This window comes from Fringilla coelebs, assembly GCF_963513975.1.
Source record: "Fringilla coelebs genome assembly, chromosome: 4".
In the NCBI taxonomy this organism is placed as follows: domain Eukaryota; kingdom Metazoa; phylum Chordata; class Aves; order Passeriformes; family Fringillidae; genus Fringilla; species Fringilla coelebs.
The window spans coordinates 10,869,465-10,887,717 of NC_140032.1; the positions used below are offsets into that span (position 1 = coordinate 10,869,465).

The window sequence follows — 18,253 nt, forward strand, 5'->3', positions numbered from 1 at the left end:
TGTTACTAAGTAATGTAGTCTCACTGAAATTGGCATTTAACAAAGCACTTATTGGAGTTGTTGGGGCAGCTGGTTCTTGGTTAGGATAGCACGCCTTTCTCCATGTCTAAGTCTGAAAATACTATGTATCTCTAAGGCTGAATAAATTCAGTATTCAGATATGTTTCCTTGGAAACAACTCATAATTTAAAAGCACATGCAGCAATGCAGCCCTTATGTAATTTATTAATGTGAAAGACCTGGCTCTCGTGAGCCACATTAAATAGATCAGCCTTTATTGGCAGAAAAAGGAATTTTCTTTGATTACAAATACAGCTTTTCAAGTGCTATTAGATAGTGAGATATTCATGAGTGGGGTGATACTGCTGCTCTTGTGCCAAATTGTGTTGCCCGTTTGGGTGAAACAATTCAATCACCTTCTTCCTGAAGAATTTGAATACTCAGGACATTCTCCCTGTCTTAAGAACTTCCATCTTTATTGCTGCTAGAGTGCTGCAATTTAGAAGGGGTTATGCTGCTCTTCCTTTTCTAAGATGCCACATTTCAGGGAATAGAATTCCTAATTTGAGTTTGAACAAAGGAAAATTTTCCTTTCAGTTCCTTCTCAGGGCACTATTTCAGCTATGTCCTTATTTGTATTGCAGTAGAATAAGTGATCCTCACAGGTCTATATTTTATACTCATAAAAATATATAGTGTCTCTATTCCAAAGCAGTCTCGAGACTGGAATAAACAACACCTCAGTTAAGAATACAGTTCTGCAGAATTGTTTGAGGCAGGGAATTATTTGGAATGAGAATAGCCCAGTCCTGTTCTAGATGGCAGAAGGAGGTCGTTCATCTTCCCAAGCCTTTTAACTGCTGAGATTCCAACCTAGGCAACCTAAGTCATGCAGCCTGAGAATTCATTTCAGCTTTCTGAGGTGTCAGTGAAAGTACCTGTCAAACTGCCTGTGTACAAGGTCTCTAATAAGTAGCTTTACTTGTCTCTTCCCTCAACCAGAATACATTACTTATCCTTCCATTCTTTTCTACTTCTTTCCTTACAAAGCTGCTAAAATGGTCTCCTAGAGTCAGTGAAGTGGTTTTTTTTGTTTTGTAAACATCATCTTTTTAAAACAAAAAACCAAAAATCAGAAGAGTTATGACAAATAATTTATCTTCTTGCGCTGCTCTGAGTCTGAAAGTCTTTGTTGTCCCAGGCATACTTCCCTAAAATGGCCTACCTGGCCTGCTGGGCTCTGTTTTCAGTTCACTGACATGTCTGAGATAATTTTGCAATCCCTTCTTTCTTGTGGCCTTTTTTTCTGTAATATGTAGACATAGATTTTATATTCTTTGTGTATTTGTTTAAACAGATTTGCCACGTTCCACAATGTCAGGGTACCAAAAGAAAACATCCTGAATATAGCTGGAGATGTCACAGCTGAGGGGAAGTACTCAAGTTCTATCAAGGTATGAAACAAGATCTTGTTTAATTAAATATACAAAGGTATACGTAGGTTGAGAGTCAGAGCAATGGGCCTCTTGTGTCAGGAAGTACTGGATGTACACCTGAACTTAAGAAGGCTCTTGGCAATTTCACATGAGTTATGAATGTTGTTTTTTTAATTGCCTTTCAGAGACATCTCAACTCACCTCGCTGACTTTACTGAACTTTGTGTTTTTTGCATGACCCCACTGATCCCAAAGAGTTTAGAGTTTGACTCTGTTCAGGCAAGACTGTTCTGAGTCTCACCTGAATGCCTCAACTGAATGAGTTGAGACAAAATTGTCAAAATTGCTTCTGCTTGTGCTACCAAGTTGCTTCTGCTTGTGCATCTTTGTAGGGGGAAAATGAAATGTTAGCCTCAGCATTCATTCTGTGCATTCTATTCATTCAGGAGGCTAAAGAACGTTTCAGTGCAGCTCTGGGATCCTTGTCCAGTGGCAGAATTATAATCACAGGACTTTCCACAACCAACTTAAAGCTTGCCTTGGCAATAGCCATTCGCTTCTCAGCAGCTCGCTGTCAGTTTGGACCAACTGAGGATGAAGAAATACCTGTCCTTGAATACCAAACACAGGTAAATACTTTGGAATTCAATCTGCAGACTTCTGTGTAATGAAGCTCACGTTCAGAGCTGCTGCGGGTCACAGTGAAATTAAAGTTGTCTGTGTCACCTGAAGCATCATTCTAGTACAGCTTTGGGGGTTCATTCCAACTCAAAACCTTCTCCTGGCATGACCAGGCTTTTAGAACAAGTTCTTGGAAGAGCAAAACCAAAAATATTAATGTTTCTCTTAAGTATCTAGAAACATTAGTCTTCTAAAACAGTAACCTTGTAAGAGAAAGACTGTCTTTCATACACATGCAAAAGTACTGCAGATGTAGAAAGTAGCATTTGTTTCAAAATATCAGTGCTTCTTTTGTTGCTATGCTGTTTCTCATTTGTAGCCTGTATGCTTTAAAAGTATAGAACTCAATGACATTCACTGTGGAAAACTCTCAAGCTAATCGTGATTTAAGAGGATTATAACCAAGGTTTACCTGCAGTTGATGCCAATGAGAAACACTTTTTGCTCTGAAAAAAAAAAAGAAAAACTGTATGTAGAATAACTGGGAAAAGGGGAAAACTCAGATTTGCTGAATGACAGAGGTTATTATGTAAGAAGTGCTGAAAACAAACCTGCCCAGTTGGTCCTTGCAGTGTGGGTGCCTTTTTCCAGGTTGACACTTATCTTGTAATGTTGAAAGATTTCTTGAGTTTCTGCAGACTGGTGGAAGGTGCCTTCCTTCCACCATCTCTGAATAAGGCAGGGTCTGCTTTCCACTGTTCTTTGAGTCTCTCAATTTTTCCCAGTTTTGGCTTGTTCTGTGGGTTCTGCTTGCTGAAACTCTCATTCCCTTCTTCCTTTACCACAAAGACTTTCAAGCAGCTCTTCTTTTCCTTCATGAGCCCCATCAAATGGTTACAACATCTGTCATGTTTGTTCTGAGGAAACTTATGAATCAAGACTGACCCTGGCATGCCAGACATTTTATAAACACATGGCAAAAATATATCTTTGGTCCCCAAAGCTTCGGTTAACTTTTTCCGTGGTTTAAAAGAATGCTTATCACAAATTCATGAAATGTGAGAACTAAAACAATATAACCATAACTTGTATAAAGAGAACAATAACTACCTATAACATAATTAAATGTAATTAAATTATATTATAGGTGGTTATTGTTCTCTTCTCCATTAAGCAGTTTTCCATTTTGAGCAGAGTAAAAATTAACGAGTTGGTTCAATATAGTAACTATTAAAAACATATACCAATTTGTAATCAAATCAATTTAATTTTTTTTTTCTCAGCAATGGCGTCTTTTACCTTATCTGGCTGCTGCGTATGCCTTAGATTATTTCTCTAAGTCCTTGTTTGGAAACTTCGTAGAGTTTTTTGCAGGTGTTTTGACAAAGCAAAGGAGTCAGAGACAGGTGAGATGTTTACATATTTCCTCTTCACTGAATTCTTACTATAATAAACTGGAAACTGTTAAATGGAAGACCAATTTAGAAGTCTTATGCTCTCTTACTATCAGGAATGATAGAGCAATGTCTCAGAAATATGGGGCATTCACAGTACTGATTGAAGTTGCACTAGAAAAGCATTCAGATTAGTTTTGATGGAGTGATTAAAATTTTATTGATTTCTGTGGGATTGAAGGTTGTGTTCTCTTGCAGCATTTTTTTATCATAAATATATTATGATAGTGTAAATTCAGCTTATAACTGTTGTAAATGATTCTACAGGGTGCATATATCAAAGATTTTCTGAAAATATCTTAATTCCTACACAAGTTCTCTGAGTCGGACTTGAGTTTGAAATTCAAATTCATGCATTAAAATAAATATTTTTAGTGAAAAAAGTTGACTTCTGAGCCTTAGCATTGAATTTTTCTTCCACAGTCAGCCCAATGGAAGTCATCCCTTTACAGAGGAAATAGTTTAATGTATGAGTCTCTGTGCAAGGACTGATTCTTATCAAATTAACTGCAGTATTGTATTTTTACAGCATATAAATTTTATAATTTTTATAATTTTTGGCAATAAAAATTTTAAGGCCTACATACTGGCTGTGATTGCTCAGGTCTTTTTTAAGTCCTCAAGCTTTTTTCAGCTGAAGTAAAGCTCACGAAATAATTTGTACTAATGGTAGGGTATTTTAATTTCTCCTCTTTGCACAAAACACAGAAGAATCTATTTGATTCAGGTTTGATATCAGGTTTGATACCAGGTTTGATATTTTACCTGATACTTTATCTCTGGAGGTCTGCAGTGCAGTCACTAATCTTAGGTGAAACAGTGGCTGTCACGAAAAAGTCATGATAGGAAAGAATCTCGTTGTTGAAAATTTTAAGAATGTAATTCGTATGGATTCCTTTTGTTCTGCAGGAGATCTTAAAACAAACAGCATCAAGCAGGGAGATGCTCTTAAGTAAGCTTTGGTTGTATCAAGCCCCTGTCTCCAGAAACCAGAATTCCAAATGCGTTTTGAGAAGGTCAACAGAGTTGGTGTAAATGCAGGCTACTGTGATTCTCTGGAGTCTCTGAGGGTGCACATTAAAATTTTCCTCCTCTTTCTAAAACTGATGCTTAAAAGATCAGTGAGAACTGTGTAAGGCAATAAACATTATGACTATCCTGTTGCTGGCTGGGGAGAGAGATACTGCTTATGTCACAGAGGGAATAGAAGCCTTTTTTTGGACAGGCCACCCTCAACCACCTGCTTCTCCATTTTCAGGAGGGAAAGCTTGGCAGGTGGTGAATTAAGTCACTCAATGCTGTGCCTGCTGGTAGAGCTGAACTAAGATGCACCCATGTGCCCATTACCTGACACAAATTGTTGCTGTCTCATATAGGAAAGTTGGTGCTGAAGGTTCCTCAGTTGTGGCGGGGTTTTTCTGCGGCACCAAAGAATATGCTTTGCACTTACATAGATCTCAGAGAGTTTTATGTCTGTGTTGCCAGTTACTGTTCCTTATAAAGCAGTACGTGTATCTGTGGCTTTAGCTGGTCACCAGCTTAATTTCTATAAAAGTTATTCCTCATTTATAATTTGTTTTTCACAAAGGCTGATTTGGGACGTGAGATTCATGCTTTGTCTGCTGCCAGCAAATCACTGACATCTTGGACTGCTCAGCAGGCAGCCCAGGAGTGCCGAGAAGCTTGTGGAGGGCATGGTTACCTTGCCAGTAAGTTACAGACACTGCATGCACTGATCAGAAAGAGAATGGTTAGTTTGATGTGTTCTTTGACTGCTGTTGTGCTGTGATTTCTGAATTTTACCAATGTGTTTAGAAAGTATTTTATCCTCCTATGCATATTTTAAAATTTTATTTCATACCTGAAGTCATAACAAAAACTTCCCTAAACCCGTATTTGGAAAGACTGTACAAGCAATTCAGTCTCAGTTTTAAATATGAAGATGCAGAGTTTATAGATGAAAATTTCTGTTGTAAATTTTATGCAACACTTTTCTAAAATCTTTACTGTACAAGGTAATCAGTGAATTTTCAAACTCATCTGTTTGTAACAGTAGTTTTACATACAGGAATAGACAGCATTTTTAGACAGAATTATTTAATTATTTAGACAGAATTATTTAATCTCTCTTAGCTTCTACTTATATGTTGCAATACATTAAACTGTGCACTTGTTCTTAAGTGAATCGTCTAGGTGAAATCCGAAATGACAATGATCCAAACTGCACATATGAGGGAGATAACAACGTCCTGCTTCAGCAAACCAGCAACTACTTAATGAGCTGGATGAATTGCATAAGAGGTATGTCTTCATTGTGGAATATTACTGGACCTAACAGTGTGTAGCTAATGGAATTAGGAGGTAATTTCATACTGAAAGCAATTTACCGTCATTTAATAATTTTGTGGGGCATAAATAATGTGCTTCAGACTCCATCATATGCTACGTTTGCAATACAGAAATATTTGCTGCAATAAATATTCTTTCTCCTGTCTTGCAGCAGCTAGCTAGATGTTTTGCCATCCCTAATCAGGTTAAGCCATATCTTACCCCCTGAGAAGTGCAGTTTAGTTCAATTGAATTACCTCAGCACTGCATCCAGGTCTGAAGAGCTATCTACCTGGGCAGATAGTCATGGGCCAAATGAATGGTTTTAAACTAGAAGATGAGAGATTTAGATTAGATTTTAGGAAGAAATTCTTCTCTGCAAGGGTGATGGGTGAGGATGCCCCATAGGATAGGCTTGGAGCAACCTGGTCTAGTGGAAGGTGTTCTTGTCCAGAATGGGAAGGTTAGAAGAAGATGACATTGAAGGTCCCTTCCAGCCCAAACCACTCTATGATTCTGTGACTCTGTATTGGTAAAGTCATCATAAGTCTGTTTATTTTACCTAGAACAGTTCATATCACCTGACTTGGTAGCAATATCCATCACCACATCTTGTAGTTCCCTAGATTTTGTTTCAGTTTTCCAGCAGCGAGTTTCACTAGCATCTTACAGAGCTGGAAAACTCAGCAGTTGCAGTTGAATCTTATGGGGAATAATTATAGGCAGTGATGTCAGGTTTTTCCACACTTGTCTACCAGTCCTCTTTTGGCTGGACTAGGCCATAATAAAATAAGTATTATGGTCTAATTGCATCTGGCCTGTCAAGTGTATGCATGCCTTTGTAATTGGCTTTTTGTTCCAAAAAGTCTGATTTCTTTTCTCATAAATCATTTTTATTTTCTTTGGTATTTCAGATAAAGCTCCTTTTGAATCCCCTTTGGGAACAATAAACTTTTTGCAAGACTACCATCATATTCTTGGCTGGAAATTCACAGCCATTAGTGTTGAAGATTGCATGGACTCCTCAGGTAGGCTTCTGCTGTTATTAAACTGATTGTAGAATTTTAAATTCCTTTCCAGTGGAAAGGATCCAGAGATTTGAGATTCAACCTTTGCTGCTTATTAGATATTTGTCATATTTGCTGACATTTTTTGTACTACATGCATTTTTATTTACTAAGAACATAGTTTGCATTTCAAAATACATTCTATTTCCCCCAAATTCAGTTCTGGAATGGAGGATAGCATCAGATATTATTTTTTCTCTTTTTCCCTTAAAATAGCATCTCTGAGTTAGGGTTTTTTTCACCACTGTATTGCTGTTTTCCAGTTCCAAGGGGTTTGATTGCCCCTCCCTTCTATCACTAAAATAGCTTCTTTTAGAAAACCATACAAGGGATTTACAAGCATGTTGAAAAGACATGACCTTCATCTGTTTTTGACAGATGCTTTTTGTTGTATAGAGAAAAATTGGTAATGGTCCAAAAAGAGTTCCCTGTACTTTTCCTGCTTTACTCTGCTATAATCAAGTAAAGGATGACATTAGATGCTGTTCCCATGTGTGTATCTCTGAGCCCAGATTGGCCCTTGGACACAAAAGTTTAAAAGAATATCAACACATAATGAGAGAGCAGCTCGTGTTCTCTCCTCTCATGCAGTACCTACTTAACAAGACCATAGTTTAAAAAATGTCTGAATCTGTTTCTTGATCTGTTCTGTTAGAAACTGGACTGTTAATCTGAATGCCTTAATTTAGGCAGCATGTAAACACTCCCTATACCCTAAGGTAGCTTCTACATTTAATGTTCAGCTAAGAAACAAGCAAGCTGCATTCATGCAAGGACTTTATGCTGAATAACTTTTTACCTTAATAGTTCTAGGCTGCTCTTAGAAATATGACACAATTATGTACAAAGCTAGTAATTTAAATGTGATTACATTCAGCCACCAGTGAAAACAGTGTTGGAAGTCATATGCTTCCTGTAATTGTGGACTGTCTTCTGTTCTTGTATTCTCAGAAGAGACTTTGTACCTTGCAGGCCTAAGTCTTCATATGAAAAAAAAATATATTTATTCAAGTAAGAAGTCTAAACTGAGCTGTGGATACACCTTGTCTTCCAGCTTGGGGTCAGTTTGAAGTAGTGTATGGCCAGACATGATTATGTCTGCGCTGTACCCTCAAAATCTGACTGTTCTCCCCAGATATTTATTGTATCTAAATTAATGGAAAAAGTAACATGTCAATCGATTGATTAATTAATGGTTTCAATTTTCATCTCAAGTAACAAAATCTGAGTCTGCAGTAGAATTTTCACGTGACTTCTTGCATCATAACTGTGAATGTTAAGAATTTTGCTTTTTCCTTTTTCATAGTTCCTTTAGCAGCTTTTAAATGGCTGGTTTGCTACCTGCTCCGAGAAAGTGACCTAAAAATGAATAAGGAGAAGCAGGCTGGACAAAGTGATTTTGAGGCAAAAAACAACTGTCAGGTAATAGTTAATAATCTTTCTTATTTTATAATTTCTTTTCATCCAGGTCTTTCAGTTTCTGTTAGTCTTATCTTCTTTTGTCATAAAGTACCATTTCCTGACCCATAAAGCAGCAATTCAAATAACTAATAAAACTTAATACCTGACAGTGTGCATTGCATAGAACATGATAGCATGAGGACAGTTGCCATCAGCAGAAGTCTTCCAGGATACGTTCAGGACATATTTCTCTTCAGAAAAGTTGCAGGCATGTGCTGTGTGATGTCTGCAATTTTGATAGCACAACTTCTGAAGACTGAATCTGTTAGTATTAAAGGCACTTCAGCATCTGACTATTACTTCTCCATCTGCACTTGTGGCCAAATACATAGTGTAGGAAAGAATCTTGCTCTGGCAGGTAGGTAAACTAGATGACCTAATAGGTCTTTTTCATCTCTAATTCCTATAGTGCAAAGTACTCATGAAAGATACCAGACTGACAGCATTGGAACCTGAAAAGGAAACATTGACAATTTACATATAGCAGATCCACTTTTTCACCAGAGAGTTTTAGCAGCTAGGAATGGCTTAACTCCAAATTTCAGTATTTATCCCCAAGCTCACCGGATTCCTCTGCTACCTCCCTGAGAAAAATTGGCTCACATCCAAAGAATGAGCACTTGTCATTTGTCACTGAGAAAGGTCAGTTCCCTGAAGGTGGTTGGTGTCATTTACTTTATCTGCAAAGCTAAAAAACAGCAGAAAGGAGTAGTCAACATTCCACTCTGCACCTAGAAAAACCCAGCCTGGCTTTAACTGGTAGAGGGGAGAAAATCTTTCCTGCTTTTACCCTAGAAGCAGCTTATTAGAGAAATTCTTCAGGGTCAAATCAAAGGGAATTACCAGAAACTCCAGGCTGATAGCCTGTCAGTTACCCAGGTTCTGGTGAGGCTGGTGCAGGGGCCAGTGCAATAGAGAGAATGGTGAACTCAGAAGTATGAAGATTGTCTTATCTATTATATTTAAAATTCAAAGAGGCTCAGGCACACAACTGCTTTTGAGATCGGCATTGATATACTGTAGGTCATTAGTTTTTCTTTTCTCCCTACAATTCATCCTCAGGACAGCAGTACTTTTTATTTTAAATGTCATGCTTCAAAAACATTTGAAAATGATTTACAAGGTATGCTTTGAAGGCATGTACATATTTGATTTAAAACTTTCTAGGCATAAAGAAACACTTTTCTGTCAGCCCAGTGGTTGACTAATACAAAATATTTGTTCATGCTATGGGGGATCTGGAAGAGATTCCGGGCCTATCCCTAGGTTATTTTGGTTTGAGCACAGCTTGATAGAAACAGTACAGAAGTACAAACAATGGGGAAAGAGGAAAACAGAATTAAAGTGGAGAACAGCAAAACAATTCTTAATGTTTCATTTGGGATGTTAAGATGCATTTCATTCTGACTAGGGAATTAGCATATCTCAAAAAAACATCTAGTAAGGGGGCAGTCCTCCTTAATGCTGCAAAGACTAGAGGATGTGTATTTTGCTAATTATAAATGTATCTGAGCTTAGACATAAGTGTGCCACTGGGCAGCTGCTGTTGAGAGAGACAGTGATCTTTGGAACATGCTTTCTTTACAGGCTGCAGTGGATCTAAATGCAAGGGTATTGCAAGTATTTAAAATAAAAGAATTAAAACTAATCAACTAATTCTACGTGAAAGAAATCAAACACCCAAACCTTTACAAAACAAACTTAAAACAAACATGAGTTACATCATTGCAGCAAGTCAGCTAGAACAGCAATGGCATCATATTTCCCTGCTGTTCACCAGCTAGAATGTTGTCAGTCAGCAATCTATTCCATGGCAGCACATATAGCAAAGTTGAAGTATATAAATGTAGACAAGTGTTCCTATGTTAGTACATACAATCATTTAGGGTTATATACTTTGCATTAACAGTAACTGGTGACTTGTCTTTCTCATCAGATAGTTGGCAAGGACTAGTTGCATAGTTTCTTCAAAACATACTGCAATCTATTGCAATCCATCAACAGAATCCACTCGTGCTGACATGATCAGATTTTTGTTTATTATTTGAAGGGGCTGTAATAATTTTTCAATAGGAATGTTTTTTATTCTCTTTATAAAACTCTGGATCATATTAAATAAATATAAACCTACCTTTTTCCTTCTAGATTCATGTAGGTTTCCTAACAATCCTAAAATCAGCAGATCTGATTTTACATTTTCTTCTCTCTGATGTAGCTTCTTTATCCCATGAAGCCTGGGTGCAACTGCCAAATTACACTAGTAATAGGCACTCAATTTTACTTCTAATAGGCATTTCATGAGACATTCCATAACTAACCTTTGCACAGACATTGTGGAAAGTGTTTTCTCCTACTGTTAGAATTTCTCCAACTGTATCATCACACTGAATCAGCAGACCTCCACTAACTTCACCAGACCAATGCCATCCTGCACAGGCTGAGGACTGGTTCTTTGTGTTTTGTTCCTCAGTGTTCTCCTTCCCTGTCTCCTCAGGTGTACTACTGTCGGTCTCTGGCTCTGGCTTTCATTGAGCAGACAGCCTTACAGCGCTACCATGACTACGCTCATGATCCCAATGTCCCAGCAGCTCTGCAGCCAGTGCTGAGGGATCTCAGTGCTCTCTATGGGCTCTGGTCCTTGAGTAAACACCTGGCTGTGCTCTACCAAGGTGAGATTAGCTCCCTGAATGTGCTGTGCACGTCACTTTTATAAAAAGTACAAAAAGTATTCCCTGGATGGGGCAGGGAATCCTAGTGATGATTTATGTTACAGCATTTTCTTACTGCTTGTTTAATACAAAACAATCATTCTCGGCCAAATTTTCAGGAGTAGGAATCTGCAGTGAAAAATTAACTCAAAAGTCTGTCTCTTAACTCAGAGATGATAGAGAGATCACAGGTTTGCTGTGGTCCAGTGCTTGTGTGAGAGGATGAGGGATAGGCAGCAAGATTCTGTAGTGTAGCTTGTCACTGCAAAAGGCTCTGCATAACTTAGACTAAGTTTTGCAGTCAGCTCATTAATGAAAGACTGTCAGTTCAATTACACAGGTGCAGCTACTTAGTCTTGACTACTGAACTCATGAACTTGGCAAAAAGTTTTCATCAGTGTGATCTTAACTGGTATAAGCTTCTCTGTGAATATTTTTAAGGTGGCTATGCTTCAGGTGAACAACCTGGGAAATTTATTCAGGATGCTATTCTGAAGCTCTGTTACAGGGTAAGCCTGTTGTGATTAAATTATTGTGATTAAATATGTAGTTGGGATTAAATTATTGTGATTAAGTATATATTATATAATCACTAAAAAAGATAGTCATCAGTTATATTCATCAGATTATTCTGTACTTCATGGGGTAAGTTAGTAGGATATTACAGTCATGGTTTCTGAATAATCTTCTGTGAAGTTTAGCAACTCATTGACCCTGAATCTAGTCTTAATTTATTTATCAGTAAATGGAAAAAAATATGTCCTACCAAATAACACCATAGCATTTGTGGCCTTGCAATCTTTATTGGAAAGCCAGTGAAATGTTTCAATCCAGTTGTTTTTATTTCATTGTTGAGTTAGTTTGTGATTTTTTTTCTTTTTTCTTAGCACAAAAGCTTTCCAATCTGCTACATATTCTTTGCAGGTCAGCAAAATTTCAAAGAAGAATCTGGTCCTTATGTTTTTAAAGTCCCAAAATATATGTGTTTATACATGTGAACAGCACTATATTGGTTCAAATGTGTTTGAAACCCCCTAGGTAAAGGAGGAAATACAGTCTCTTTCGGCAGTTACCCTGGGAGTGAAAAAAATCAAAATAAAACTAGGCTATTTATTGTGGATTTCTCTTAAATTATCAAAGCTGGTACTTTATGAAAATAATTTTTATGCTGCTCTGTAGTTCAGCCATAGACAACTACAGAAGTTGCCAAATGTATGTCTTTTGGTTTTAAACAGTTGAAAGATGATGCAGTTGCCCTGGTTGATGTCTTTGCTCCTTCTGACTTCATTCTCAATTCTACCATTGGTAAAGCAAATGGAGAGGTAAGAAAACCCATTGTAAATTTTGTAATTTTAATTATGAAGATTATTGCCTGTAATTAGTCTTAACATATTCAAGACATTTCACAAGTACAAAAGAAAAGAAAGACAATTTTTCAGTGGAACATACTACCAGAGTTAAATTGATGTCAGCAGAAAATGAACTTTTTCATTGACTGGAGATAAGCTTCAATGGGAGACTTATACAGTATTGCTGTAGTTTGCTGTTGTGGGCATCTGTGCATTGAACTGGAAAAGGGCTGAGAGAAATTTTTTGGTATACAAAAAATTACACAAAGCTAGAGTAAAGAGCATAAGAAGGGCCGTGCTGGATTCAGTTCACAGAATACTGTGTGCCTGACAGGGATGGATGGCCAAAGAGAGGACAGATGAAATAGCGAGGTGTTCTTTTCCTAATGCCTCAGTTGTTGGCAGTTTAAGAGATGTCTCATGCCATAGGTTCTGTTTCTGTCATTCTGTTTAGTTGCCACAGATGTGGCTATTTTCCATTTTTTTTCCATCCATTTGCAAATTCAGCTGTCCTTTGGCTTATAATATCACACCATCATTTCTACAATTTAATTATGAGTACTGTGAGAAAATGCTTCCTAGTCCCAGCCCATATCTATTTGCCATCTCTGGGAGCCTTTACATTCCTCTGACAGAGCTTGTTTTCCTTCTCTGTGTATTTTCTGCTTCTGCCTTATCCTTTCTGAAGTGGCATAATCAGACCTACAAGCAGGACTTGGGATGTAGTGCATCATGGAGTTGGCTACAACAGCTCCTGGTCCCTCCCTGCATTTTTTTTTGACATATTTCAAGATCTGTCTTTATTCCAAAATCTTAACAAACCAAAATTCTTGCTTACTGAGCCAAACCTACTCATCAGGGTGGAGCTGTGGGATAACTATTCTGCAGAGCCCAGTGTCACAGTACAGTAGTTTGGGTTGGTGGGGATGGATGCTGCAGACAATCCCTGGAGCCTGGGGAGCCTGCCAGGATGTTTGACAGGAATGCTGCATCAGACTCCGTGGTTTTCAGTATTTCGTGTGAATTCTTCTCTGAAGTTGCCCCTTGTTCCCATGGTGATCCAGCAATACAGAGGGCAGAACAGATGTTTCTAAGCTGACCTAACACAATGATTACTTTGTTAGCAGTCTCTACAAGTGAGGCAGGAAAGGCTGTCTCTACCTAACCAGCCATCTCCTAGAGGGCTGTAATCATCACTGGAAACTTTGTTTCCATTTCTGTAGGTTTTTTCAAGGATTAAATTAATGCAGGAGGTCATGGGAGGGAAGCTCCAAAGATAACTTCAGAGAAGGAACGTAGTTTGTTAACGTGTTCCAAGTATCTGTATTGGCCAAAAGCCATTTTAACACATTTTTCTGTCTCTAGCAGAAGCTGTGAGCAGATGCTATAGGCAGAAATATAAAATATGGTACAAGTATACAGTGATCCATTCCTAGAATAGTACCCCCTTTCTAGCAGTCACCTGGAGGTTTCTTATCAGTAGCTGACAAAGCTTCTCATGGTGGAGTTGGCTGGCTCCTCCTTGGGTACCTCTTAACTCTCACAAATGCAGAAGCTACAGAGAATTATTAATATTAGATACTATATTAGGAGTTTAATATGTGAGAAATGCATGTAGGAATCTAAACACTTCCTCATGTACTTATTTTTTTGTAAATTCATTGACTCCTTGAGAAAATAATTTTAATCAGTGCTATTCAACCCATGTTCTATAGAATTCAGGAAGGTTTTCTGAATTGCCTGTAAGTCTGGTTTTCAACTTGTGTAAATATTTTCAACTGAAATTCAAAAAAGGCTGCCAATCCTTCAATCAAAATACTTATTAAAGATCATTGTCTCCTGCCTGTCTATGTTTAATCCTCTATTCATTGCTATCTTTGCACCTTCTAGGAACCAATGCAAACACTTTAGTAAAAATTACAGTATTTTAAAGAATAGATTATCCAAGTATAACAAAAAGGTGAATTTAAATCAGGATAAATTGTGTTGTGCTGCAGTGGAGTGCCTTGCACCATAAACCACAGATCACACTGTTGGAGCTGAGAAAAAATTTCAGATTTTTTTATAGGCAGCTTTAAGCCCTAAAGAAGAATTCAGATTCTCTTTAAAAGGAACTTTGATGGTGTGGATAATTTCTCCATAAAAGTTTTGACAGTCTCAGCCAAAGTCTGTGAAGGTATTGCCACATTTACTTCAGGATTAAAACTTGTTAGACAATATTTAATCAAAATTAGAATGGAATAAGTAGTTAACATTAGCCCATGTAATCAAGGTAAAATATATTTAATATTAAATATATTCTATTTCAATATTTATTTAAGTCATCACAGATATTTAGGGCCACAGCATCCTTTGGTGAAGAAAAATGGCATTTCACTTACCTCACTGACTGCTTTTATACTACATTATTATTTTGTTACACTGCTGAAAAGATGTTCTTTCTTTCCTGATTTTTCTATAAAGTTATTTAAAGTTTTAAGCTTTTTTTAATTACGAATTAACAAATTTTGCTAAAATTCTACTTTTGCAAAATTTGCTTCTTTTTAACTCTTCCGCAAAAAACTGCCAATTAGTAAAATGACAAATAAGCAATCTGCTCATGAGAGAAGAACTTCTTATGCTCAAATCAAACAGTTCACACTGGGAAAGAAGTTCTGTTGCTTTCCAGAAGTGTGTTCAAACCAAGATAACACCAGCTGTCCGTGAGTGCTTTCAGACACAGCCCTCAGGTTTGGGCAGAACAAAGATTGGCTTAATATAACCTTGTTTCCAAATTTCTACCTTTGATAGCACAACTCCTGTCAAGTTGAGAACCAGAGATAATAAAGGTTTCTGGTTTCCTGCTCTTATCCAAGGACGGTCTAAATGATTTACACAGAAATCTGATGTTTACAGTACTTTGAAATTTTGCTCTTATTGTTCTGTTTGTCTTGCCTGTACATAGTTATTCACATTTGTTATCTAGAAGTTCAATCAAAATCTCATTTCAGCCATTAATAATTTATCTTGCAGAAGTTTTGTTTCTTCTCTGTGCATTAATCCTTTTTTATTATTATTATTTTGCAGTTATATAAAAATATGTGGGGAGAGATCCTTCAAGGCAACAAAGCTCTGAACAGACCTTCATGGTGGGCAGAATTTTGCATGAATAAACCTGTTATAGGCAGGCTGAGGTCAAGATTGTAAACCAAACAGCTTTTAAGAGTCTGGATGGGCCTGAGATGGATACCTTGTTACAAACATCAGGAGGAAATGAGACCCTAGGAACGCTGAAAATGGAAGGGATTTTCATTGAGAGGTGCCAAGTTTTAAAATAACTTTGAAATCAAGTCCAGCTTGATCTGAGGGACTGTTAACATAATAATGACAAGATCAAGAGCAACATATCTGCACACTATACATATTTACTCAATTAAATTAAAAAAAAAAGAAAATTTATTTTAATCATTGCTTTGCAAAGTTTATATTAAAAAGATTTTCCAATCACTCTCTTGTTGTTACTTTCATATTACAGAAGATAAATAATTAAAAAAACATTTGCCACCAGGGATTATGAGTAAGCTGATAAAGGCAAAAAAAAAAAATTAGGACAGGCTGGACAAAACCTGTATTAACTATGATTACAGTGAGAAAACACTGGGAGAGCATCTTTCCCTCTGCTCCCCTGTCCTCAGATTGCAGAGAACCAACCTGTATTGCCTTTCAGAAGAACAGAAAGGAAGAGGTCAGGTCAAGCAGGTTTCAGTGTCACAAGGGCAGGTTCTGTCCTTGGAGGCACAGGATGCCTTCAGGAGCTTGCTGGCTGCCCCAGTTCTGAGGAACCAAACAGTAACGTGGCAGTGTGGGAAGATGGCTCTCATTAGGGGCACACCCTGTGTTGTCTTAGCTCAGAAGTGGAAATTGGAAATGATCACACTGTTAGCTTTTAGCTGAAAGGAATGTTCTTTTAGTAAAGATAACTTCTTTGCCAGACTGACAGCAGTCTTAAATGTTAATAATTTTACCACTTCAAGGTCAATTAAAAATTATCACCCTCAACACACTTCAGTTTAAAAACAAAGAAGCCAAACAAAAAGTCTAAAATTCTATGGCTGTTGTTTATAGTCCCATTGGAAAAATGGATAAAAGCTATCCTATTAAACTGTATTTTTTCTCCTTAATTTCTTTTTCTTCACCAGAGATAGTCAGTGTTGCCTGTGGTTTTTCTGCCTCTATTCTTTCTTCTTTTCTAATGAGGTACCTTAACTCAGGATGTCCTAATAGAAGCTCTTTTTCTTGCAGTTGAACTGTAGGAAAGTTTAACCTTCTTTGCTTAAAAAAACCAACCCCGTATAAAGTGTTTATTTTCTTTAAACTGTTTTGCCTCTTTTAATAAAGTCCAATAGGTGGCATCATCCTATGGAAGAAAAAATAGATCAGTTAAACAGCTAAACACCTATCATTAGATGTTATGGAGTCATGAGGTCTCATGATTATCTTTAGGAACTTTCCATATCAGTGGGGAATCCAACAAGGGTCTCAGAAGGAAAGAGGCAGAGCTTGTAATGCCCAGTATCCAATGTGAACTCTGGCAGGGAAAAAGGGAAATGGAGAAGACATGCCATGCACCATTAAATGGAGTAGCACTGATCTGTCAGTCCCCATTCTGCACTGTCAATGCTGATCAGCAGCATTATTTGCTGGCCTACATGTGTGTGATTTCACCATCACCTCCGAGCTCTCCATAAGTGACTCAGTCTTTTCTTGCCTCCTTCCCCACAGCTGGGAAACAGCTGTGTGTAAATCTTGTGTATAAACTATAAGTCTGTTTACGAGGCCTTGGTAGCCCAGAAGAAAACACAAAGGTGTTTGGCATTTAGCTTAAGCCAGCTCCATCCCAATAAAAGAAACCACAGCAAAAGTGTGTCACAGTAGCAGAGACCTGGTGAACCACAAGGATACTCACCAAACACATGACAAGATGAACAGATGCCCTGTAAAAATATATCCCTGAGATTAGCTCTCCCTGCTAATCTTATTTATTATGACTATTCTGGCAGCAGCCAAACTCTCTGATACAAGCTGTGCCTCTCTCTGATGATAAGGATTGTACAAACTGGCAGGAAAAGTGCTGTTTGTTCTGAAAAGCTTCTAACTTCAACTAGAGCAAGCACAGCAGAGGCTGCACCAGCAAGGACATGATTATGGGCAGGCAAAGTGGGGTACTCAGGAAAATAGCACAGTTATGGACCCTAAAGAAGAAATGTCACGCAGCCTGCAGTATGCTCAGAGCTTCATGGGACCCTTGGACACCTGGCTGATGGCAGGAGTTACAGACCTGAGCACCAAAGCTGAAATAAGCACTGTAAGGCCTTGGGTATTTACTCATTAAAAAATCCTGCATCCCCAGCCACTGGGTGCTGGTGGCTGCTCACCAGGGCTGTTTGCAAGCTCAGTGCAGCTGTTCAGCAGCTGTCAGGCTTTGCAGGCTGCAGCAAAGGCTGTTACTCTATTCTGACACCAGTACAAAGCCATGGTGCAGCAAAGGCAGGCTCATTCTATGGGCCAGAGCCACTCTGCACTCAACATTATCAAAAGGAGTATTTCCTGTATGAATACCTGGGTAACTGTGATCAGGTTTGACTATGAATTTCTGATCTGTATTTTTAGTCAGATCTATGTAATTGAATGAGAAGAATTTCCTCTGAAGTCAACAGTTCCAGAGATCTTCTACGTCCAGCTTCTCAGAGCAGGGGAATTTGTAACTTTGAACTTGCAGAGCATGGAAAGAGAGAGATGTCATGAAATTTGGCATCCAATTATCTACTAAATCATAGAGCAATAATTCAA

At 37.8% G+C, this 18,253-nt stretch overlaps 1 protein-coding gene across 2 annotated transcripts in view; it reads left to right on the forward strand.

Annotated features, from left to right (window-relative positions):
• ACOX3 (acyl-CoA oxidase 3, pristanoyl) overlaps positions 1-16,056 on the forward strand; it is a 31,837-nt gene extending 15,781 nt beyond the window's left edge. For both annotated transcript variants that reach the window (XM_084205288.1, XM_084205289.1), the window contains exons 8-18: positions 1,358-1,454; positions 1,883-2,065; positions 3,341-3,463; positions 5,100-5,220; positions 5,693-5,812; positions 6,754-6,867; positions 8,213-8,328; positions 10,862-11,036; positions 11,517-11,584; positions 12,311-12,397; positions 15,491-16,056. In XM_084205288.1, the coding sequence (XP_084061414.1) occupies positions 1,358-1,454; positions 1,883-2,065; positions 3,341-3,463; positions 5,100-5,220; positions 5,693-5,812; positions 6,754-6,867; positions 8,213-8,328; positions 10,862-11,036; positions 11,517-11,584; positions 12,311-12,397; positions 15,491-15,610 (1,324 nt within the window). In that variant the 3' untranslated portion in view covers positions 15,611-16,056. The remainder of the gene's footprint in view (positions 1-1,357; positions 1,455-1,882; positions 2,066-3,340; positions 3,464-5,099; positions 5,221-5,692; positions 5,813-6,753; positions 6,868-8,212; positions 8,329-10,861; positions 11,037-11,516; positions 11,585-12,310; positions 12,398-15,490) is intronic.
• The last annotated feature ends 2,197 nt before the right edge of the window (positions 16,057-18,253 follow it).